The sequence below is a fragment of the Puntigrus tetrazona genome, chromosome 13, assembly GCF_018831695.1.
Source record: "Puntigrus tetrazona isolate hp1 chromosome 13, ASM1883169v1, whole genome shotgun sequence".
Lineage (NCBI taxonomy): Eukaryota > Metazoa > Chordata > Actinopteri > Cypriniformes > Cyprinidae > Puntigrus > Puntigrus tetrazona.
Window position 1 is genome coordinate 24966368 of NC_056711.1, and position 26388 is coordinate 24992755.

At 37.8% G+C, this 26388-nt stretch overlaps 1 protein-coding gene across 4 annotated transcripts; it reads left to right on the plus strand.

The window, feature by feature from the left end:
• Positions 1–1672: 1672 nt before the first annotated feature.
• On the plus strand, positions 1673–25978 carry ccdc85a (coiled-coil domain containing 85A). Of its 4 annotated transcripts, none has more exons than XR_006252395.1 (4): positions 1673–2341; positions 3047–4499; positions 23324–23381; positions 23677–25978. XR_006252395.1 is itself a non-coding variant. In XM_043255974.1 (4 exons), the coding sequence occupies exons 1-4, from the start codon at positions 2102–2104 to the stop codon at positions 23690–23692; spliced, it is 1275 nt and encodes a 424-aa protein (XP_043111909.1). In that variant the 5' UTR covers positions 1674–2101; the 3' UTR covers positions 23693–25978. The 4 variants fall into 4 exon arrangements, 2 of the variants coding, with proteins under 2 accessions (XP_043111909.1, XP_043111910.1); XM_043255974.1 differs by having other exon boundaries at positions 1674–2341; positions 3047–4007; XM_043255975.1 differs by having other exon boundaries at positions 1674–2341; positions 3047–3998.
• The last annotated feature ends 410 nt before the right edge of the window (positions 25979–26388 follow it).

The window sequence follows — 26388 nt, forward strand, 5'->3', positions numbered from 1 at the left end:
TCCTTATCCTTTAGACACACCCCTTAACACTTCACAGAACTCTCCCTCCCAGCCCCAGTAAACTACCAGCAGGAAAACAATTAACCTACATTACAGTAAAGGTTTTCGCAAAACACCAATGTGCAAAGAGAGCAGATTTTTTACATACAATTTTAAAGGATATACTGTGAACACCAGGGATGCATTATAAAGCACTACGACAGATATTTAATGACTTACCTTTGTGTGTTTAAACCCAGCAGCACTGATCTATTAAGTATCAGCATTGTGGCCTTGAGCAAAGCATTTCATCATCAGCAACACCAGCAATAAGCGTACTGCAAATTGCTTTGAATAAAAGTGTCAGTTAAATGACTAATGAGACATTATTAAATTGACTAAACTGGTAAAGTTTGGGGTTGCTTAATGTCTGGTGTCAGCTGGAATCACCGGAGTTATATAAATGAAGGGACAAAAGTCGAACATTTCCACATTAATAATTTGGCACTTTAATTCAAAATAAAACCGGCAGTCTGAACAGGAGCTCAACCGATACGAGCCTGTAATTCACTTGAAAGTGATCCACGCAGAGTTCCTCCAGCACTAATCATAAAACAAAGCAGAATTCTGGTGGAAGCAGCTCAGCACACTCACCACACATCCCTTCATAAACCAGAAGCTAGCATGAAGCGGCTCAGGTGAAATCTCTAAATTGCTTTCATTTTCACTTTTAGAGAAATAGATGTTTAAAATGTGCGCAGATGCAATTTATTAACAGGTAAGAAAACCTGAGTGAGGTAAAAGATAGCATCCTTCCACGGGAGCCTCCTCTTGCTCAACCAATTCATTTAAACAATCTGAGATGACAGCCTGTCTTCAAATTAGCAACTCGTTTTCCAAAACAGTGTTATTTTCTGTAAACTGACCCACCCACACACATCTTCAGAATAATATTGTCTATTATCCCAAACAGTTTTTTTTTATTTTTGTGAACTCAAAAAATGTTCCTGCCAGTGTGCACTGCATTAAAGAGCATTTTAATCAGTTATATTAGTATATTATATTGTAAATACTTAAAGAACACAAGACCACAAATAATGATATTTTAATACAATTAAAAGTCCCCTTTAGGGTTATTACTCCAGTCTGGTATTTAAATGTATTTAAATGTATTTAAATGTAGTTCAGTTTCTTAGAATTGAAATTCTCAGAACAACTTCTTCACGTGTGCACCTCATAAAATCAATTTCTCATTATTTTGGTAAGTTGCGAATGCTTTTGTTCACTCATGCGATTGTTTGATTTTTTTACGTCATCGGTTGCTTATATCATGTTGAATATATCATGTCAAGATATATTAAACCGGTTCAGTATTGAGTAGTCTTAACTAACAAAATATCAAGGTATAAGTTCATTACTTATGCCATTCAGTTGTGTTAGTTCAGCTAGTTGTCATAATATGTACATTGACATAAATTAGCCGCTTACTAATGCTTACTTTAGATGAACTAAAGATTTTGAGGAAGTTACAGGTTTTTGCAAATAATCCACTGTGTGCTGCTGTTTCTACGAATTGTTTTGAGAAATGCACGTACTACCTGAAAAAGCTTTAGGCTTGATTTAACACCACCAGGTGGCGCCCGATATCAAAAAGTAAGCTATCTCCAAGAGAAGGGGGCGTGTGAAAGAACAGAGAGCGAAAGAGAGAGGGGAGAGGGAAAAATCACAACTCAGCCAGTCGAGCAATTTGAGAGGCTGCTGTCACGCACCCTGCGCACTGAAGCGAGCAGCCGTGCGCCTTCTTCATGCGCGGGATCAGCACCGCACTGAGCTGGACAGGATGCTGACGGACAGATGGAAACACACCGAGTCTCTGCCGTAGAGACAGAGGGTCCACCCGTACAGCAAGTGCATAAGGAGGAGAAGTATTCGCCGGTACACTAGGGCTGCATCCCTACCTTCAGAGGGGACAGCATGGACAGAACAGTTATCGTTAAAATGGCAGTCTCAAAAATTCGATCCTAACAAGAGGGAATTTGCGGGGAAAGTGCGAACGAAGGATTTGACCGGCTTGTCGGCGATTTGTATTACAGCCTAGCACTTCGGTAAGTTGCTCGGGAGAATGGAAAAGCCCACCCAGCCTCAGCTGCAGTCGAGCATATCCAAGAGCGCAGAAGGTCCCTCAGAGGACCTCTCCAAACTTACGGACGAAGATCTTCTGAAATGGAGTAAGGAGGAGCTGGTTCGCCGGCTCCGCAGAGCCGAAGCTGAGAAGATGAGCGTCATAGTGGACCACAGCAATCTCATCCGAGAGGTGAACCGCAGGCTTCAGCAGCATCTCAATGAAATACGGGGGCTGAAGGTAAGGCGAGCCTGTGTTCAGGTGAAAGGGTGTGGGCGAAATAGAATAACGACTGGATAAACCCTTCTTCACTTAGTTCACTTTTGATTATAAATACCACATCGTTTTTGGTTCCAAACAAGCAAAAGACAATTATATATTTTTTATTTATATATTTTTAGAATCGTCCAATGGCCTTGACAGAAGCAGAAGTTAAAGCTTTTCAACAAAACAGGCCTTTATATAGTTTTTCTTATCATGTCCACATTTTCTAATGTGTAGCTCTTGGCACATATAGCTCATGATGAGGTAAAATGGGGCTAAAGGTCCCCAGGGCGATTTTAAATGCCATTTTGTCATAGAACAGTACATGGCAACATTTGTCTTATGGGGAAAAAATCTAATAAAATAATTGTTTGTAGCCAGATGTATAGTAGAACCTGACAAGTCAAGTTACAACCATTATATATTGAATTAATATTCAAAATTCAAATGTTAATTTATTATATATATATATATATATATATATATATATATATATATATATATATATATATATATATATATATATATATATATATAAAAAAACTTGAAAACTGGAACCTGTGCTGTCTCTGCTTTTTATGTTGTGCAGCACTGATGCCAGCATTTGTTTAACTTCACTTTCATCAGTCAAACTGGCTGTGCTTAGACATCAGTGTTGAGTCATAGATTTGATTGTTCCAGGAGGTGAATCAGAAGCTGCAAGAAGACAACCAGGAGCTGCGGGACCTCTGCTGTTTTCTGGATGACGACCGGCAGAAAGGGAAAAAGGTGTCGAGGGAATGGCAGCGCTTGGGCCGCTACAGCGCAGGGATCATGCGTAAGGAGGTGACGCTTTACCTGCAGAAGCTAAAAGAGCTGGAGCAGAGGCAGGAGGAAGTGGTAAGGGAGAACCTTGAACTGAGAGAGCTGTGCCTCATGTTGGATGAGGAGAAGGGCCCTGGAGGTACCGGTGGGTCAACAGTTACCGGGGGACCAGCTGGCTGCAGGAGTTCAATTGATAGTCAGAGCAGCCTGTCTCACGCTAGTGGCCCTGGGCCTGGCCTACTAAGGGATGTGGGTGACGGGAGCAGTACCTCCAGCGCGGGCAGCACCGACAGCCCTGACCATCTCACACATAAGCAGCAGCTGTTGGGTGGCCCGGTTGGAGGCAGTCCTGACCACCTACATAAGCCAGGCTCAGGGGAGGAGTCAAAGGGTCTTGAACAAGCAAGCCGAAGACATAGCACTAGCCAGGAGTATGCAGCACATACCTTTCCCCAGGTGTGCCGGTCTCGCTGCGGGTCCTTCTCCAGTCCGGACCATAAAAGTCTGAGGGGTCTCAGTCCAGAGAAACTTGGCAAGCGAGGCAGTCCAGAGCAGTTCTCAAAACACGTACTGGTGTCTTCTCAGCCGCCTGGCAGCCCGGATCTTTTCCAGAAGCACAGGGGTAGCATGGGGAGTGTGTGTGGGAGTCCAGAGCCCAAGCAGGTTCTATCAGGGACACCGGAGCACCTACAGAAGAGTCGTGTCATATCTGGGAGTCCAGAGTTGTTGAGACATCAGCATGGCAAGTTTGGAAGCCCTGGCAGAGAGGTGGCACAGAAGAGGCCGGGCGTAGAGGAGATGTCCCCTCATCACCGGAGCATCTATAGCGGTATGAACGGTGGGTCCGATTGGAGCCTGCTGTAGCACCCACAATGAGATATACGGAGTCCCATTTGAGTACACCACATGCAGAGGATGGTCATCCTTCAGCCAGCAAAGCCCCAATCCCCAGCCAGGCACTAAACCCTCCCATTCAGCCAGCCATGATCTGCATTTAGTTTAGTTTTGCTTTGCTCAGTTCAGGAGAGGCAATGGCCAGATAGAGCAGAGGCTTTAGTGTCTGGCTAGAGCAGAACATCTCATCTGTGGTAAAGGTCGGTGGTGTCCAGTCTTGGTCCTCTTGGGCCATGATTTTAGAAGGCTTTAGCTGCCTCCTATCAATCAGCCTCTGTACCTGTGCCTCAGAAGCCATTTTTTATGCTCTGGAACCCAGCTGACTGTAATCAATCAATGAAAGACCAAAAAGCTCAGAGGCCCAACAAAAGCCAGAAGACAGTGCTGCCCAGGAGGACCAGGAGTGGACACCATTGTATTTGCCATATGCATGCAGGTGAGTGGAGTGGCAAAGTATGAGTCAGCAGCACTTAAGAAGGAGCTTTTCTTATGTTCCTACAAATTCCTAAAGAACGTCTGAAAAAAAGATTTCCTTATTTCAATACTTAGCCTTTCTATCATAAATAAATAATAAAAGTTACATTAAATGTCAAATACTTGAATTCAAATTTATTCAAATTAAATTGCAATTCTGCATTCTGCTGGCTGTCTCATTTTAAATATAGGATTTAAATTGGATTTTCATTTCAGTTGTAAAAGCGGCCACCTTGGCACATATGATGAATGCTGCAACCCACTTACATACAGATATATAATTTACTTATGCACACAACACCCAGAATAGGTTCAACTCCTACAGTAAACTTCATTTACCCCATACATCCAGCATAAGGCTCATAAACACTTCAGCAGTGGTTAAAAAACTTTCACACACACACTACAGTGTGCTAGTACAGATCTCAGCTGGGTCTTGTCATGTTTGTTAATTTCTGTAGCATAAACTTGGCCATCTTGCTTATAGTTTCTTGTAGTTCAAACAAATGGCTTTGGTGCTGCTGTTTGAGCTACCTAATCTTAAATTATTGTATCCAGTCAAAATTACACTTTACTGGATTAAAGAAAAAAATGGCGTGTATCCTCTTGGTGTGATTTATAAATTAAAAATGAATTTGCCTTGAAAAGATACTTCATAGCTTTGTGAACAGATGCTGACATATCAGAAAAGCTGCAGTGAACATTATTGGAGGACAAACCACGTGAATGTGAGCAGAACAAAAGGGAGGAAATATCAGACTCTCCTCCTCATGTGTAGCATTCTCTCCAACTATATTGTGCTAATGATTACTTGGAGGAGAAAAGTGCTGAGTTGTGTGGCTTGCCAAGGCTGTGGGATTCTTCCTGAAGCTGAGTGCTGTTTACCTTGCACTGCATTTAATAGGAAAATAACAGCTGCTAATTAACACCTGGGTTCACTGACCTAAATGGATGCTCTGCAGATCTCAAACTAGAAATAAGTTCGGCTATTCTGATGAAGGATGGTTTCAAATGTGATGTTTTGATTTATAGATTGTACATAAACAATATGACGAAATGGTAGAGTTACTCAAAATATCCTTTCTGGCAGATGAATGGTTGATTTAGAAGCTACTTTTATCTTATGTCCTGTGGTTTGTTTCTTCTTTGAGTGCACAAAGGCCTTGTGTACAAGTTTGGTACCAGACAGCCTGTACGGAGATCCATCCTGCTGCTGATTTATGTCTTTTGACACTAGCAAACAATTAGAGAATAAGCTATTGTTCTCTTTCTTTTTCTTACAATCATTCCCTTTTCTTGAGATACACATTTGTGTTCTTTCATTATTTCCACAGACTAAAACTGTCTTTTCCTAATAGTGCAGATCCAATTAAATTTTTCCACTGATGCTTTGGGTTGGTGCATGTCCTCTCTTTTCAATCTGCTTACTGCTCCAGATCCCCGGGAACTTGCATTTCAGCAGAGACTAACAATCCCCAGTGTGTCTAATTAGTCATAAATACACACTTAAAAAATATATATTTTTGGTTAATCGGTTAAAAAAATAACTTACACTTTTCATGGAACCACATGCTCACATTCTGAGCAGGGAATTACGGTTTATCCCTGTTGGCCGTGGCCAGCCAGCCTGGATTATCCCTTAAGAAGGTTTTGACAGTCGGATTTCTCTTTTTCTCCTCCCTTCCTGGGGTGTGTCCTGCAATCCATAGCAACGCTGATGTTTTTTGCCTTGGCCCAAATCAGCTGCTCTATAGTCTACATAAGGTGTTCAGTATTTTATTATGTAGAGAGAGGTTCTCTGTAGGCCTAAAAGAGGTTTTTAATGTTTAAAAAACAATTTATTTCTCCTAGTGCAATTCAAACCCACAGTTAGTTTTTCCAGATTTACTAAGGAAACTCTTCATATGGTTTGTCATTCTGTCAAGAGTTGTGATGAAAGCAGAGGGAATGTTATTTCCCTTTTGATTTTTTGATTACTAGGCATAATAAACTTATATCAGGAAAATAACAGCTGCAAGCAGTCTGATTTAAGGGTTTAAAAAGAAACTTTTAAGTTTTCTGTGAAGGACTTCAAATGTTATCTGCTTTTAAAGATGTTCATAAATTTAAAAACTTAGAACTTTATTTGGGGCAATTTGACAGTTACTTAACAATTAATAAATTCTCATAAGAACTATATCTCACAAGAGCCATAATTGCTTAACTTAATTGGATTACAGAAGTTCCTTTATGTTCAGGGAAATTTATGAACAAGGTTTAAAGGTTAGTTTACTCCAAAATGAAAAAGGTCTATCAACATTGACTCACACTTGTGCCAGCCAAAACATTTATGACTTTCACTGAATATAAAGAAAAATGTTTTTCCACTGAAGAAAGTCAGGTTTGGGTTCACACAATAAATGATTACAGAATTCTCATTTCTGGGTAAGCTGTTTATTCAGGTTTGTTTTCTGAGCACTTTCTGCTCAAGGTGCGTCTTTTCTATGCAGTTTATCAAAGGGATGAATGAAGGGATATAAATATAAATTTGATGTTTATCTGCTTACCCCCAGGGCATCTAAGATGTAGGTGACTGTGTTTCTTCAGTAGAACACAAACACAGATTTTTAACTCAAACTGTAGCAGTCTATCATTCATATAATGGTCAATGGCTAAAGTTCCAAAGCTCTGAGAGTCAAAAGATAAAACTAAATTAAACCCTATGGCTTGTGACGATACATTGAGATGTCTGTCCAAAAAACTGAACAGTATTTTTATAATTGTTTACTTCTTAACATCTGCCACTTGACGCGTCAATGTACTCTGCCACATAGATATATACACATAGATATAGTTCATTGTGAATTGTGGCCCATAAAAACAGTCACTAATGAGGCATCTATAGATCTCTGTGCTTTAGATGTTGTCAGGGAGTTCAGGACAGTCAGAGATTGTGGTGTATTAAGAGGAAAATATTCTATAAATACTGCTTCGATTTTAATACAGACCGATCGTTTTGTTCAGGTGTCTTAACACCTCAGTGTATCGTCAGCAGTTTTATTTGGTTTTGTCTGTGTATGTTTTTTTTTTTACTCTGAGGTGTGGAGCATTGTGTTGCCATTTGCATTATATGACTGACAGACTAAGAGTTAAAAAGTCTTTGTTTGTGTTCCACTGAAGTCAACATCATCTTGGATGCACTGACGGTAAACAGATAAACATCAAATTTGATCCCTTTAAGCTTAAAGAGTCAAAACAATAAAGTGCACTCTAAAATGTCCCACCTCGATCCTCAGAAGACCTTGTCTTTGACCTTGACCGAACTCTCTCTAAATAAAGCTCAACAGCTTTAAATGGGGTCTCCACCTACAGTAAATGCTCCTCAGGGCCCAATGTTGAGAAATCATACCGTCCATCAATCAGACAATCCGTCAATGTGTGTGTAAATAATAAATAATGCTGTAGCTCAGCTGCATTTGCATTGGTAATGTGACACAGAACAAGCACTGCTGGCTGTTCACGCTTCACGCTTTGTGGGCTTTCGTCGTAGTTCCAGGCTGATGTGGTGGTACAAGGCTTTGGCCCTTCGCAGTAATTTAATTTGCAATCTGTGGAATACATATCTAATTGCTTGCCTTGACATTTAAGTGGAATTTAATTTTTTTTCCTTTCATTTCTCAAGAGATAAAGGCCCTGGCGATCGCGGCTGGCATCAGACGGCTGTTTTTTGCTCTCTTGCTGGGGAGCCAGGGGTTGTGTAACAGTTAGGAAACAGTTCTCAGAAGCCTGGTACTAAATTAAATCTACTCAGCTCTTTGCGACCTGGCCAATGACTGATCTTGAATGCTCAGCCATAATTAATGACTGACTGCTTGTTTTATGGTTTAATGAAAAATTCTAATCCTGCTAAGCTGTGTCCTAAACAGACAGCAATTTAGCCCCCCTGTGATCGCCGTGTGTGGTTGCTAATTCCATAATCTATTCGTTGTCATGCGGACTTTGGCACGCAGTAATTTCGATGTGCTACATGCGGCGTAGAAAACGAAGCTGATGAGATGGTTTCTGGGGAAAATAGGTGAACAGACTCGTGGAAGTGAAGAGCTACAGTGTTTATTGATCTCTCATTAGCGCACAAGTGAGCAATTGATTTAGGCTTTCTGCTACTGCAACGAAGAGGAGAAACATTGAATTCTAGATATGCGGAATAGACAGTGGAAAGGAATTTAGTATGAGAAAAATGAAGCATTGACCACTACATCATTTTAGTTCATAGAAAAGCTCTGTAGGTGGTGTTAAACTTTCAATTACTGCTTATTAATGGGTACACAATGATAAAAGGCTCACTGAAATATCTGTGTATTTTTACCCTAAGGAGGAGTCTCTGAACCAGTTGAAAATGAAATTTTTCCACTGATGTGAAAGGTTAACAAGTTTGTGTATGCATCTGCTAATTTGTATGCAACCGTAATGCTTGAAATATCATACCCCTTGACCTAGAAGTAATGAATAATTCAAAGGGTCAAAAATTGTGAAAATATTAGAATCAATCATTCTTAAATCAGCCCTAGCAACAGCCTGATTTGACATGGATTGTTCTCATATATATATATATATATATATATATATATATATATATATATATATATATATATATATATATATATATATATATATATATATATATAAAGTATATGTATATGTTCACAGGAAACAACTCAAAAAGCAGAACATAACACTAACAATGCTACAGTAAGTTCATGGATTTCATTTCAAAGAAGTGCATAAACTAAAATGTATACATTGAATTATACGATAAAGTAGCTCACTTTGAATAAATGTGTGTGCAAATACATAAATTAAACTAAAATGAGTGTTGAATCACTCCTTTTCATAAACTGCAGTCCACAGAGCCTGCATACACCTCCTACGGTTTAAAAAAAATCTCAGTTTCTAATAGTTTGGTATTTGCTGCTGGATTAATCATTTGGACATTTTTTTCATCAGCAGAGTATTTTTCACTTCCACAGTGTCCTTCAGACTTTCTTTTTGTCCATTTCCCCCAAGAATAAGCAAACTACTGCATTAATCTTGAGATCTGAAAGGAAAAAATAAGCTGCCTTCTCATAATTAAATTATAAACCATGTAGAACAAGTATAAAGCAGTAATGAAATCTAAACTCAATGTGGTCATGTATGCATGCTTACTGCTTTGTTGTTATCCTAACAGAGGCCTCTATAAGAGACAAAGACTGTATAAGACAGTCAGTGTCTTTGTTCAGGATGCTTTGTCAACCCCAATTATTGGCTGCTGGCCCATATTTTACAGTGATAGCTTAATTAATCTCTGTGAAAATAATATATATTATTCATCTAATATTTAGCCCTTGATCTCTCCAGTTCCCTGGAAGATGTTCAAGTGTGCCAACAAAAGCCTTGTGTTCCTAATGAAACCCAGTGCCATCTCTACCAATACTAGCCTCTGTGCTGTCCAGCGACTTGGTGAGATTATGTAAGATATTAGGAATTCATGCTGAGAGGGCCAGAGCCAGCCTGCTCTCTATCTAGAACCCCTGTTTATCTTCCTGCTGGCTCAAGGCGTAGAAAGCATTGATTGCTACCTCAGAAAGAGGGAACATAAGCTGAGTCTACAGATCTCTTTCAAGGGCTCATACAGCAGCCTGAAGGGCCACATTTAACGTAACATTATGTTTGTTCTATAGAAGCAGAAGAAAAATATATACGGACATTAAGAGGTTAACTTTCATTGGAAATTCTGAGAAAATAGGATTGAATTCTAGGAAAAATCAATGTCCAGTTAACGAGAAGGTGTTTGCGCACATCTTTATGAAAGTGTGTTGACCTTTGCCAGTGACAAGTATGTACTAGTGGCCCGGCTTTGTGGTGAATTAGTTGTTCAAGTATTTGTATTTCAGTTTAAAAGGGTAATGGTTTAATAGTTAACCCTGAATTTAATTTTTTTCTGACATTATAGTGTCTTGATGATTTTATTGGAGTTGAACATAAAAAAAATGTAATCCAAATAATCGTAAAAAATATCACAGTTTACAAAATGTTAAACGCTACAACTGCTTGTAAAATTGATAACAATACAATTAAATAACAAATGTTTCCTGAGCAATAAATCAGCATATTAGAGTGATTTCATGTGACCATGAAGACCGGGTTAATGGCTGCTAAAAATACAGCTTCAAATTCATCTGCTGAGAACATAATTGGAAAATATATGAAAACTGAAAACATTTAATTTAGATTGTAGTAATGTTTAACAATACAACTATAAATACCGCTACATAAGCATGAAAGATATCTTTCAAAAACATTTGAAAATCATACTGAATCTCAAAACTTGACAAAACTTTTTTTATCAGCCCATGCATTCCATTGGAACCAAACCCAATACATTGTTTTTGCTAAGCTCTACCAGTTTAAAAAGAAATAGAGAAAGAAATGATCTTCCCCTGTGAATTGCTCAGAAGGATGAGGCCAGGAGGCCATAAGATATAAAATAAACATTAGTAGGATGATATTAGCAAGCTAGGATAGACTAACTACTGTCAACCTACAACTGCATTATACACGATGACCTGCTTACAGATAGACTCTTTCCAGTTTTCAGTGTTAGCATACATACTCTAGGTACAAGACAATAAGGTCCATAATAATTTACATGCTGAATATCCACTATGTGTGTAGATGTATATTAGCTCCGTTCCACTCTGCTCTCATTAAATCTCATTCATTGTATCTGGCTGTGTCACTGTGTCTGCAGCTCTTTCCTCACACTGATGGTCAGGAGCTGTGACAATAGTACGTTCAGGAAAGAGCGTTCAGTGGTCAGCTTCACAAATCCCCATCTTCTCAGAGCCACACACTCAAAGCTAAGCGATAACAGCGAAAACATAGTAACACATTGTAAATTCTGGTAATCAGTTTTAATATGTCATACGTATCTTCAACTACACTGGGCCTTTACTCAGCCCCGGGATCTGGGCTTAAGCCCAGGTAAGAGTGTGCATTAATTCAGCTGTGCTAGTCACTATCCAGAGCTGTTATGTGAAAGAAAACAGAATGTAAGCCCTTTAAAAAAAAAGTATTTATGACTTATATTGAAAAAATGCATTCTTTCTGAATACAGACCTACTTTTGAATATCAGTGTTAAACAAAACGTGGAAGACTGCATAGTCCAATCAGTTTAAGATGGCAAGCACACGCTGTATTTTTAAGAAGTTAGCCACTGTCAGTTCGAGAAATATATGGACGTTATTCCAGTGATCTAGCATGTGTTTTAGTATGCATGTTTATGTTTATTGCTGACTGGAGATTTTGTGTGCTGTGGTATAGGGATAGGAATAGACTGCTGTGCTATACAAGTGAAGAGTGAGAGATGGACTGAGAGAGAGAAACAGAGAGGCAGCGGGACAGTTAGTGAGGTGAAACTCTTTTTCATGGTGAAAGCACTGCACTTTTGCTCTTGGCTCGTGCAGCCAGGTCACATTTCTAGGCATAGGCAGAAAAAGACTGTAGGACACTCATGTATCAGCTTCAGAAAGCAGCATGTTTTGCATGCTTTCAATGTGGAAAAAAGAGCATCTTAGCTCTTGTGCTAAACCTTTGTTTATTTCTATATAGTTTCATACATTCATACTTATATATCACAGCAATGAGGCCCGTGCGTGGTTTTAGTGTAATAAAATACTGAACCGAAAGTCTTTCCGTTTTATTTAAGGTCTCTGTGCTGATTGTGACGCACAAGCAGCAGTCTACCTCAGCTTGTGAGTCATATTACGCAACCATCTTGCATTATAAGTGCAATATTAGTATACTGTATTTTCTTTTTTCCTTCTCCTCCTGGCACACTGCAGTGTGGCATGTCTATACTTTGAAAACCCACTCAGATGAAATCAATCACTGATTCAACTACTTTTTCGAGTGGACAGCTATTTACATAAGTGCACACACATGCAGTTAACAGTAATAGAAGCAATGGAGGCTGGAAGAGACTGGCTAACTCAGAGGCAGACCCTCGCTTTCCATCTCCCCATCTACACACAGATAAAAGAAGCCTTAGACGGAACGAAATTGGGCAACAGAGCCAGGTAATTGGTTAGGCCATTAAAATTAATGAAATTTCTATGCAGATGAGAGAGGTAATACTTAGGGAGGACCCTCAAACCATGCAGTGCTCTCAGTGGGAGGAGGGCAGTGTGCAGGCAGCTAACTGTGGGTATTTATGGACTCCCTTCAGCATAAACAGTGCTATTGCGCTCTTTATAAATCATCTGAATGCATGACCTGACATGCATTTTGAAATTCATAATGTGCTGACGGAGTTTGGAAAATACAGCCACACTAAATGACCCCTTTTTCAATTTATGCTCATAAATATTTCATCATATCAGGGAATTACAATCTTCAGAACCAGAGTAAAAGATGGATGGATGGAAATATACATACAAAACAGTGCTGTGTGAGAAGTATTGAAGGGTAATTTAGACTCAATTTCAAAACCTAGTGAGGTGCCTATACAGATGCTGCATTATAAAGGCGTCATCAGTGGAATCCCACAATGCACTACGATGCGTGTACAGGAGAATAAAAGATCCAATATGGCTGATGACAAAAGAAAAATTGAAGTTATACTTCATTCGATTCTGAAAAATCTGGAAAAATTGTTTAGATTATTTTACACAATTTTGCTATGTATTATTATGCTGATTATTGCACTATGTTGCTGACTATACTTTGCAAATCTATCAATCACTAGATTTATTGAACTTTAGGAGGCAGCAGGCGAACAAGGATGTATAAATTCATACAATTTCAGAATATGTACTAAATTAAAATTAGAACTTACTTCCTAATCGTTGATAACTTATGTGCACAACATAATCACATTCTTTCTAAAAATTGCAATTAATCACACCTAATATTAAAGTTTAAAAATTTTAAAAATATATTTTAATATTGCAATAATTTTACATTTAATCTTTTAATTAATGTAACGAACAACATTAATTTTAATATTGATTTTTATGACTAACGGAGAATATTACTGATACCAATACTTCTGATGTCTCCATGGATTTGTCTATGACTTTTCCCCCCTGATATTTAATCATTAGCTATAGCCATTCATCATTTCAGCATAACTGAGAGCTTTTCCTTTTTTCCTTTTATCAGACTTTTAAAAATGTACGACTTCGAATGAATCAATCTTCAATCTAATTCTAATTTAATCAATCTTCACATAAACCTATTGTGATAAATATCAGATTTAGCAACCTGTGCTTTTCAGCAAGTAGGAAATATTCAGAAATTGAGTAAAGTTATCAAACACAAAATTTTTTATTAAATATAGAAGACCCCTAAAAGCTACAAAAGTTATTGATTTGATTCTTTTCTTCATTTCTTTTGTTCTTTAATAAATAGACATCACAACAGCTGGGCTTATTAGCTTTTTTTTGGCTGCTTTAATAGCTCCCTCTGCTGAACATGATGCAGCTCTGACACGCACCATATTTTCTCACAACTCTTTACCTTTTTTGGCATGCTTCAGGCCTTTAAGTCTGTAATGAGCTGACAAGTCGAATCTGGTGTGTTAGATGAGAGCGACAGTTTGGCTTCAGGACAGTTTTGAAAACCACTACATTTCAGAGGCATGTTTTTAAATGTGACTCATATATAATTAATACATACATGCACAGTTTTAGTGCAGCTCACCTTAATCACCTTTTTGTAACTCTTAAACCGATGACGTAGGCAAACTACAACATTGATGCTTGTAGTTTAATTTGTTCTATAATATGAAAATTTATACAGCGCATGTCACTGCACTTGTCCATGCTGTGACATATTGTTGAGAAATAAGCAACAAATACGATGAAAATACAATTTAACCACAAGTAATTCAGCTTTTGGTTCGAAAATGTGAGAAAACCCATCCAAAAGCCATTGATCAGACCAGCAAACTTCTATTTGAACACTCACAGCAGATGTAGTTAGTCATCCATGTATTGTTTCCCGAATACTGTAAATTTGGACATCCTGCTCATTTTACATGTGAGTTGGAAAAAGGCTAATTTCTCTGAGGCAAGAGAAAACTCAAGCTGTTTGTGTTTATTTATAGGGCTGACAGGGATGTGTGTGGAAGCTACTCACAGAGTCGTCACAGGGAGGGCATGATGTCATCTGTACAGCTGAATCCAGAGGCACACGTCAGTCACACAACCTTTAGGTCTTTAAGTTAAAACAGATACGCCAGAACACCAAGGGTCACAACAAGCCGCTCATATCCCTTCCTCTGTCACTCTCACCGTAATGCACACACAAAGGCAAAATGTCTCTGTGCGTAATAAATGTATAATTAATGCATACTTACTCCCTTGTTGCTGTCGTTATATTTGTTGAATACAAATATTTCACACATAGACCCACTGCAAAAACCCACTCCCTGTAGGAACTGCTGCTATGTGCGACAAGCCATGCCATATGTCCTCGCACAGTGAAATTTACACTGCATGACAGCACACCAACAGACAAGACAGAACAGGTTACGTTTGGTATGAAACAAAGTCTCAGTTTTCAAATGTTGTGTTTTAAGAAAATCAAACAATAAATACCATTTTGTGACAGATCACTGCAGCATTTCACATCAAGCGACACGTGAACCAATCATCTTTTCATATTTACTAGTTATAGCATGAAATAAACATGAATGAACATCTGAAAGTATCTTGCGAAAAGATCTCAGTTCAATTTCAAGTCCATCAACGTTAATCTGCTCTTTTCGGATGAAGTGCTGCCTGAAAAACTTTAGTGTAGTGAAGGGTGAATTAAACTGGTGACTGAAGCATTCAATAATTACAACTTTCTCGGAGCAGCGATGTTTGAGAAAAGGGTTTAGCGGGTGTCTATGGTGGTAATCGCCCTGATAAAACATGAAGATATGTTGTGGCATATCAGTCAGTCAGGTTTAATGTTAGCAAACCTTAGCAATTTTTTTGCAAACGTTTCTTTGAATAACTGCAGTTTGAACACGATTGAATATAACATAACAAATGCTATTCATTAAAATCTTTATGTCACTAATGCTTACATTTAATGCATTTTGTGATCTCGCCCCTGTCCCTCCAAGTAAAAGAGAGTCGAGACACCCCTTCACCTGAACGTGCAAACAAGGGGAAGGACTAAAAGGTAGAAATGGGATTGTGCCTTAATATTACAGTTATCCATCTTTTCTTAACTGATAAGATTTAGCAAGCACACTTTCAAAATTCTCCCCCCAAAAGCCCTAAACATCTTCTTTTTTTTTTCTTTGAAATTGCTTCCACTTAATTTCTAAATTACCATAAAAGCCATTGCGAAAATGTAGCACTTGAACATGCACGGAGAAAGATGTCATCGTTCTGTGTGTTTTTAGTTTGTGCAGATGGTCTCAAATGACGAAAAGGTTTTCGGTTATGTGAGGTGTCATTTTTTAAAGTACAGTATGTGCTTAAGCTCTATTGGGGACACACATAGCATTTATGGAAAATTTGAAGCCCTGCTGTGTTTTGGGATGAACACTGGCGCTTCAGGGAAAGTGCTTCTAGAAGCTGGGTCAGTAGAGCGGCCCACCCTCCACCAGTATATGACAGAATATATGTTTGGTCTCTTATTAAGAGACTCGCTTTTCACCATTTAAACCTCAATTTTAAACGGTTTGCCATCTAAAGGGGAATTCTATGCATTATCTCGTGTGCAATAAGGCCTTTGTACACCTATAAGAAAAGGTTCTCCTCAGGGAAGACTCTCTCCTGTGCTTGTTAGGAGAGTGTGTTCCTGTGTGCTCCAGAGACAGGCTGTCTTCACTCTGAACAGTGATTATTGTATAATTTACCCTGTGGGAAAGTACATTGCGTAAACTATTTGAGCTCCCTGTATTTTTTCAAATAGTGATTTAATCTCTTAACTGACCTGATTTCCTTGATGGCTTCCCATTGTTTCGTACTCCATGACGGCACAAACACGGTGTGGAGGGCATCACGATATTAAAAAACAGTCACGCAGATGTGCTTATAAAAATAGTCCTCTTTTGCCTGTAGGAAATCGGTGAGATCAGCGGAGTCCGGATTTCAGATTTATTTGCAAAGAAGCTCATTAAGGGTTGACCTTGTCCAGTGGGGAATATAGGTTGACCGGAGGATCCCGGCAGAGGTGGGAAACTGTGGCTCATTGTCATTCATTCCTCGTAAGGGCAGCAGGGAGCACGGTGCGTTTAAGATAGCGAACAGGTTTTCTCCCAGAACGTCCTGTTAAGTAGGCCAACGGGCTATTCCTCCTCGTCTCATTAGCTTTTCACTTTGAAGTCAATCCCCTCCCATTATGTTTTTGTTTTAGAGCGTTTAAAGCATTAATATTTATGTGCTCCTCAAACCTCATTCTGAACTCCTGACTGTTTCTGTTGCAGCTGAAATAAAAAACACCCTTGTCCACACACGCGGCAGGTCTACGATTTTGAACGTTTTAATGGTTTGTAAAAATATAAATAACAATGAGGGTACAAATTAAATAAATGTGAAATGAACGTAACACTTAAAGATGGCAGCCATAAAAAGGATTAGTATTCTCTGCGAATCACATTAATCTGTAATTATTAGCAAATTTCTAACCTGAGACATCAGATCACTAAAATGCAGTAGTTTAATACACACTGATGTAGCTGATGTGCACTTTTTGTAATGCATCAATAACCTAAATGTGCACTTCAAACATATAAATATACTAGGGATAACTGAATCAAAAGTGTTTTATAAGTTTCGTCGCCCTTCATCCATGAAATCTGGCCCTGGGCCTCTTGAATTCAAGTGACAGACCTTAATATATTGATAAATGTATCCCGAAAGTCACCTTGGGCTATTTTTTGGATTACAGTGTCTCTCTGATAACGACACTGCACATAATATGCAGAGAACTAAGTGTGTGTGTGTTGATAGATTCTGAAGTAGTCATATCGTCTGAGCTGTCTCCATGTAATTGCTGAATGGTCTCTACAAAAAAGTGGCTACAGTGTGTGTGTGTGTGTGTGTGTGTGTCTATAAGAGAGAGAGAGTTCTTTGAACAACAGAATAGCGTGTCTGCTCAGAGGACATCAAAGACAGTCGCTTCTCTTTTCACTTCCGTTTTATCATCTCTCCATTCAACCACTAACAAACAGGCCAAAGGTCCAGTGGAGTGATGCGAAAAATATTGTTCCTGTATGCTTATTGACTCACAAGGCTACTTTATCCTTTCTGATGCTCTCCACTCTGTTTCCAAACACTGATCTGAAAGGTTTAGGCTTTTCTGTGGCAGCAGAGAGCATAAGCCTTAAACCCGTATGACACTGAAGAAATGAACAAACTATGTTAGATATTAATTAGCAAAGAGACAACAATATTATTTAAAAAAAAATGCATTCATTGCCTGATATAACTTATGTCACTGGTGTTCATGGTGGTCATTAGAATTCATGTTTAAAAATTGTTTACAGTTAATGTTTCTCTTGCATGCTGAACAAAAACCATGCCACCATCACAGCCTCTAGCTGTGAACACGGAAATGTGAGGAAATATATACATGACGGCCTGAAACTGGAGCAAGTATGTGCCATTCTTTCTAAGAGACTGAGAGGTATTGATTTGTGTCTGCTACACTGCTTCTCACAGGAATATTCATTCTGTTCTCATTTTAACCTGAAAGACCGGACTGCAGTGTGAACCGGCGCAGATGATGAGAGAGTTAGAGAGATGGCTGATGGGACTGTTTAATGAGAGGCCCAGCAGCTGACCTTGTGAAGGACTGCAGGGAAGCCCTATACTGACTGATTACAGCAGAGGTGTGGGGGAAAACAAAAAAGGAAGATAGAGAAAGAAGCAGAGTCGGTGACGTGGATAGATTATAAAGGAAGGAGATAACATACATCACTGAATCAGCCTCTTGTCTCCTCATCACTTTAATACGCATTTCCATGCAATAGATGCACAAAATCTGCCACATAGAGAATGAGAAAGTGAGTATCAGTGTCCTGTCTGCATCTCCTGCTGGAGCACACCTGCTCCTCCCATGTTAATAAAGATTCTACTGCAGTGCTGCTCACACACTTCCAATACATTCTCAGAACAACACCGCACTGCTCATTACTTTGCTACAAGGAGCCATTGTATTGGAATTCTTCTTATTTCTGTGTTCTCTCTTTTATCTTCTCTTTGGTTTTCTGCAGCTAATTCATATTCAGACATGGTTTTGTAAATCCACAGTGGTCTTAAAGGAATGGTTTGTTGAAAAATGTTGTGATTACACTCAGTTTCATCAGAACAGATTTGGATAAATATGGCATGACTTGATATGGTTGCCATCAGTGTCAGAATGCGATCATCAGAAGTGATCCACATGACTAGGGGTGTGACGAGATCTCGTAGCACGAGATCTTGCGAGATCCAATATGCCTCGTGAGACGCAACTGGTCTCGCCAGAACTTGGTGAAATCTTCGCAATAATGGTATGATGGAGTGTGAGGGAGGTCCAATGTTATAACGTGAATACACGGGACGCGAGCGGCACAAAAAATACAATACTATACTATACTATACTATACTATACTATACTATAGAAGTCAGTAGGCTTGTTAGAGATGCGCCTAGCCTCGTCTGAAATGGAGGCACGAATAGGCGGCTGCAGTGAGGGGAGGAGTGAAATAAACGCAGTCAAGATGGACAGTTCTGCCCTCTCGGAGTGGAATAGATGCCTACAAGTTTAGAGGTTATTCTCACTCGTATACTGTGCTGCTAATAAATGCAATATAATTTCAGTTCTGTTGCTTTTATATGAATAAAAATATGATAAACAACACACCCAAAGTGCTATTTAATTCCATATGAAACACAAATTTTAATGCAAATTCTAACAAAAATATCTCACACAGAGATTGCACTGAAAATATGCATGCATAATTTAAATACATATGAAATTCGCATGAAATCAGATTTAAAAAAGAAGCATTTTAGATGAGAACGCAGCATCATGGTTGTCTGAACCAATGAGCATGAAGCTGTCATCAGTCATTTCCCATCATGCTTTTGGTCAGCCCAGTCGGTGGAGAGCACCGACACAGGTGTTCAATCCGACACAGTGCCATCGTGTCAAAGTGTTTTAGGGCAAAATGTCAGCATGACATCAGAGAAAGGCAGACGCAATTCGGTTCCATTATAATCAGTAATGCTGTTTACACTGGACGCAATCTTTTGCGTAGGACACCAGGTCAAGATGAAAATTCAATATTGGGAACTTTATAATTTTGGAAATATATAACTATTATTTCATTGTAATTTGCATGCTGAATTGCTATTGTTTTGTATATATTTGCGTCTATATTTTTGATTCATGTCACAGATGTGTGACAGAAAACACATTGTGACAATGGCTGCTCTGATGTGGCATTTAAGTTTTGCAGAATCAAAGCTTTAAATCCATGCTAACCTGTAAAAAAATGCTGCCTTGGAACTACTAGTATCTCCTTCAGGAAATGCAAATATATTTTATATGCAAGCGCCATGCCTGAGAACACATTTTAGTTTATGTTTACATCTCAATGCCTTAATTGAAGAACAAGAACACAAACAAGCTAAAAAAAGGCAGCTCTGTCAATAAAAAAAATTCATTGCTGCCTGCAGGAAAAGTTTCTACTCCAAACACTTGAACTCAAGTAAGTGCTTACATGTTTTATGGACTTTTTTCTTTCTCGAGACCTTTAACAGCTTTAAGCCACTGCGCTTATTATAGACATAATGTTTTACATTCTCAAATAACATTTGCACCATAAAACATTTCTACCAGTATTAGTGTGTGTGTGTGTGTGTGTGTGTGTGTGTGTGTGTGTGTGTGTCTTAGTTCAGAGTAGGTTTATGCGTTGGTGAGTGTACAATTTATTGCAGTCATTTGAAGCAGCAGAGGGCAGAGACAGTTTGAACTCAGGAGTGTTTATTAAAGATATTGACAAATGCAACATGTGCAGAAGCGGGTCAGAGGTTTAAGCACCTTCATTCATCTCCTGTACCACTGTTCTGCTCCCCTCAGCTCCATTAAAATGTTATTACCTTACACTGATGGAGTTCCGCAAACTATTAGGCTTTAAATAGATAAGGTATTTTCATCAAATGAGAGTATTTGACTAGCAGTATACTGCAACTCAGTACTCAGGCATAATTTGGGCACATAACAGCATCTTTCTGCAGAAAAATAATTCAATTGTTTTAGAATTGCTCCTAAATGCATACTTATTTCAGCAGTTTGTAGTTCTAGAAGATGATCACAAAGGAAAAAAATATATATACTGTATATATAACTTTATTTTTTTTATATTGTACTGAAAGCTGTATTTTTTAGCTCCATGATGTGATTACACTTATTGATTCTCACTGCAGATTTGAAAATGATTTTGCATTCATGATTATGGCTACCCAGCAAAAAAAAATGCTTTATAGCACCCCTTTTCAAAGTGGATATACAAAACATAATGTTTTCCCCCTTCAAATAACGAATAATGAAAATTAAATTCTGCTCGCAATTAAAATTTTCCTTATTTCAATGTTATGTTAGAGCATTTCAAAAGTGTTTTGCAATGGCAAAAACGCTTAAGGACATATGTAAAAGACCAGTATTATTTTCATTTTCCATCATAATTCAAAGACTACAAATCTAGCTGCAGTCCTTGGGTATAAAAATATTAGGATGGACGGATGGATTTATGGAATAACAGAACAACAGTTAAAATGAACTATAGAATGATTAATCAATTGTATGACAGAACGATATAACACTAGAACAATGGATGGATAGAAGAGAGTGAAGTGCAGTGTCTCTCTGGATGCAGGTCTTCTCGATTTAAGTGAAGAATTATAGTAATAGGCCTTAAGCAAAGTAAATCAATAGAGAAACAAATTGCTTTTGGTTTGGCTCTGAAGCACTTCTTAACCTATTTCTATAGTCTGTATGTGAATATGTAGTTCACGAGGATCCTGCAAGTTTGGTCATCATCTACTCGCGCTTGAGTTGTTCCGAACCTGTACGAATTACTTTGTCCACACTTTGAACACAAAAGAAGATATTTTGAAGAATGTGAGTAACCGAACAGTCGCTGAAAGCCAATGACTTGCGCGGTATGGAAGTCGATGGGGACCAGAAACGTACTAAGCATATTCTTCAGAAATGTGTGCACATTTGCAACAACACGAGCGTGAGTGAACGATGGCCACGTTTTTATTTTTGGTTGAACTTTCCCTTTAAAGCTTTGTGTGTGTGAATGAGCACATGAGGGACATAGAGAGAGTCCTTCCACTACAGAGTCGCTGCAGAAGTGACACTTGACTTAGACAGAAGGTACTTTTCATCAGCAGACACTCAGGGTCACACCTCCCGCTGGTGCAATCACACAGTACGTAACACGGATTACAGCAGGCTTTTCTCTTTCTCTCCCCCTTTATTTTTATCCTCTCTCTTGGTGTGTGCTTGTAAACAGCAGTGTCAACCAGACAAAAGCATGAATGTTATCTTGTTAAGACGACCATTTTACGTTCTTATTTATTATTCAAAAATAAGGCTAAAAGCAACCATCCACAATTTACGTGGCAATATGCATACATCTACGTATCCAGCTAATGCTGTTATTCAAAGTGACTTGAAGCTTAGAGTGGATCAATATCAAACCTTGGCTTCAGGAAGATACCAGCCTCTGAAACCTTTGCATCAATATTAAATCAATATCAATAGCAACAAATAAACAACCTTGGTCAACTGATCAAAGTAACCTAGGGCTGTCAAAGCATTCAATATTTAATTCTCAGTAACAATTGTTTTAGCACATTGGCGTCCTTTTTAAGTAAGAATTTGCTTATTTAACATCTAACTAGTGGTGTAATTATTATCTAAATGTTTTTTTTTTTATGTAAGTGATACTAAATAAAATATAAATATTACATGAATAATATAACGCTAAATAAAAAATAGTGCTGTAAAAATCAATGTATTATTTATATACAAATACACATGCATGCATGTATATATTTGAGAAAAATATGTTTATGTATTAAATATAATTTATATCATTATAAATATATACATGTAAATACTTTTATATTTTCATAAATATATATGCAATTTCTTTAACAGTGCTCATTCAATATGCATCAAAACAAATAGGAAAACCGAACTCGATGCAAATCTGGAACAAGAACTTCCCATACATTTTATTCTACCAAACGAAGCTTTAATAAACATTACAGTCGTACTGAATATTGATATGATACTCAGTATCTGTTAATGAATCGTTTTTGTGAGCTGGCTAAAAAGATTCATTTAAAATATCTTATTCTGCCAGGTTTATTGTGGAGAGCTGTGACAGTGGTGCTAACCTCATGCGCCACACTAAAGCACTGTATTTTCAATAAATGTCTTGGTGCTGCCCATTTACCAAACAGAACAAAAGAAAGGACAAGACATAACTATAAATTATAGTGTGCCTCACGCCTTTTACACAAAAAGGAAGCGTAAAACAGCTCTTTGGGTTAATTAGCTGCTCTATAAACAAGTGAATAATTACCATTATCCCAGTCAGTGAGTCAGCCCACTATTTTTTCTGAGGTCCTCAGTGTCGCCTGGAAAACACTATGTTCATATATAGTTATTAGAGGAGCTGTTATTTTGCTAATAGTACCATCAATATTAAATGAACCATCTAAAATGAAAACTCAATATATTCTTTTCTTCCGCAGCTCTGATATCGGCTGGCTGTTGCACCAGCTCCTGTAGAAGTGTCAAGCTTTGGGACAGGTAAGGCTCACATCTGTTCTGTACGGTGCACATGCATGTTATTTATGCACAAAATGGCTCAAAAGTGGATCAGTTTGACGATATTTCATACAGTTATACACTTAGTGATTAGTTTCTTAGTTTACAGTTAGAATTGTGTAGTACACTAACATACAAATGTTAGGGATCAGTACTTTTTTTTAGACAAATTGATATTATTCAGCAGTGATGAACTGAATTAATGACTGAAATCTACAGGTTTGGCACTAATATTTACATAAAAAGTTTTGTATTCAATCATAATCTCTCCCCACAGTTTTGATGCCTCCTGACCATTGCCTTGACTGGATTCAGTGGGCTATGAAAAAGGATCCCCGTTCCTTTCATTTAACTTGCACTGACAGAAATGGAAGACAAGAATGAAAAAGCCTGAGTGAAGGACAAAAACGTTTGTGCAGCCAGTGTTTCTCGTCCCCCTCCCTCACCACACTGGTTCCTGCTGGTCTCCCAATACAACTTACAGCCCTGCAAATCCAAGGCCTGGAGGAGGGATTCTTTAGGGTTCAAACAGCTGGAAATAACATGATTGCCAAAAGGATTTCTCAAATGGGAGATTTAATCATCTCTCTTTTGCCAACAAAATAGACCTACCTCCTTTGAACGGAAGCAGAAAAAAAAATTGAAATGGAACTGAAAGGTTTTTTACCCATTTTGTTTACAGTTGCCACAAAACACACAATCAACCCACACTGTAAAAAAAAAAAAAAAAAAAAAAAAAAAACTTTTTTGAGGTTTTCCAGTAAAAAAAAGTCTAAACATCCTTTACTAATTAAGAAGCAAAACTGCATAAAACATTAAGAATAAAAACTATTTTTCATTTTTATTACCTTTTACTACTTACTATGCCACTAAATTGTGTGAAATTTATGCTGCAAATTATACAATGCTAACAAAAGAAGTATAAATATACATAACATAGAAAATTCTACATAACTTATGCTAAATTGCATAAGATATTATACAACCTGCTTTAAGAGACGGTAAGAAAACAATATATTTATAATCTCTAATAACATGTCTTATGCAATTTTGCTTATGTAAAGGGAATCTAGGTATTTTTGACTGAAAACTATTTGACAAAAATATAATTCTTTTCTTTCATTTTTTTTTTTTTTTTTTTGCAGTGTGCCAGCATTTTGCACACACAGGCACATACCTATTACCAAACCAGTTTTATGTGTAGAAGAACAAGGGCATTTCTTAAACTGTTTTGAGGAAAAGAGAAATACCGAATGTCAGTGGCTCACAAAAGTATCAAATTTGAACTGAAAATCTGAATGATTATGACATTATGTCATATCAACCACTGCCTGGCTTTCTTAGGACCTTTGTGAAAACAGTTGATTGACTAATGACTAGAGCCATGTGTAAAGTATGGTAGTTAAACACTTAACTATCCAGTCGCTAAAGTCGAAAAGTCAAAGTGGGAGGTGTCCTAAAACACCCCTCCTGTCTCTTTATATCCCATTACTGACCTGTTTGTAGATGCAGTGTTGTGTGATGTAAAAGAAGCACATAGAAAGCTGCTGCTGCTGCACCCGAGACTTGTGTAGCCAGACGCTTTAGGCTTCCATTGTGTCGAGTCTTCTTGCCTCTGGTGTTTCTGCCCTCACTGCTGCTGAAATCAAGCGGCCCAATCACAAAGCTCACATATCTTGACCATTTCAATGCTTTGTGAAATTGCCAAACCCATTTTATTGTTCACCAATAAAATGGATTTTTTTTTCTCCGTCTGTCTGTGGATTCAAAAGGAACGGATCTGTTAGAGTCCTGTCTAGCTTGCCCTCACGTTCTCTGTTTTTCGGACCATAACTGAGAGGTAAAACTCAGAGACTTGTCATCCTGCTGGACTACATAGACCATCATGCCTCTCGTCTTACCAGGTATTTAATTGAACCTCTTCTGGCCGACAGTACAAACCGGGTACTGTTGCATGTCATATGAGAGGACTTCATAGTTTATATTTGTTCCCTCACTGAACGTAACATGCATCTTGCAAACCATCGATTCTCCTGTATGCCGTCAGTATTAAAAACAGCAAAAGTTACTTGATAAGCTCATTAACCTGTGATTTTTTTATTTTTGTTGACAGATTACGAAACAGAACAAATATTAATATATAAAACCTTTATGTTTTTAAAAAGTAAAGAGTAGTTTAAGGCTTAGTTTTTTATATATGACAACTATAATTATTATTTTTGACGTACTGGTATTATTGAATCTATAAATATTATACTAAGAAATGTATGTAAAAACAATAAAGTCTTCTTTATGTAAAACGGTTTTAATTTGTTTCTTATTTTGACTGATTTGTTCATTTTACAGGCCTCATGTCAGGAAACCAGAAATCGAATTCATAATGTTTAAATGTAACTTAACCAGTTTCTAAAGCTGTATGACTATCTGTTCTTCAGTTTTCAGTGATGCATGTCCCTTCATTATTCATTTTAATATGCTGATATGGTGCTCAAGAAACATTTCTTATCGATGCTAAAACAGTTGTACTGCTTAATATTTTTGTGGGACTCTTTATTTTATTCTTTACATGATTTAATGCATTCTTGCTGAATAAAAATATACATTTCTAAAAAACAAAAACCTTACTCACCCTATTTGTCTTCAGTGACTTTAACTGTATGGACAAAACCAGCTATTTTTTTTCAGAATATCTTCTTTTGTGTTCCACAGATCAAAGGCAGTCATACAGGTTTAGAATATTATGAGAATGAGAAAGTGATTGGTCCATTCAACATAAAAGAATCAGGTAATTTATGGTATAATTATAATTTATTCACAATTATTCAAAAATATCATCACTATTTTGTTTGGTTTTGTCTTTAACTCACTGTGCATGTTTAAGTACAGTAAACACTATATATAGAAATATGTGTGCCCTACTCTGCTATGATAAGTAGGGAAGTATATCAGCCAGAAGGTAAGGGGCAAAGAGCAGCACTGTGTGCCCTGA

Excerpts from the sequence above, each read along its gene's own strand:
- ccdc85a (XM_043255974.1), top strand. The coding sequence starts at position 2,102 with ATGGAAAAGCCCACCCAGCCTCAGCTGCAGTCGAGCATATCCAAGAGC. Across the intron at positions 2,342-3,046 it reads ATGAAATACGGGGGCTGAAG|GAGGTGAATCAGAAGCTGCA; the intron begins GTAAGGCGAGCC and ends TGATTGTTCCAG. Across the intron at positions 4,008-23,323 it reads CATCTATAGCGGTATGAACG|CTCTGATATCGGCTGGCTGT; the intron begins GTGGGTCCGATT and ends TTTCTTCCGCAG.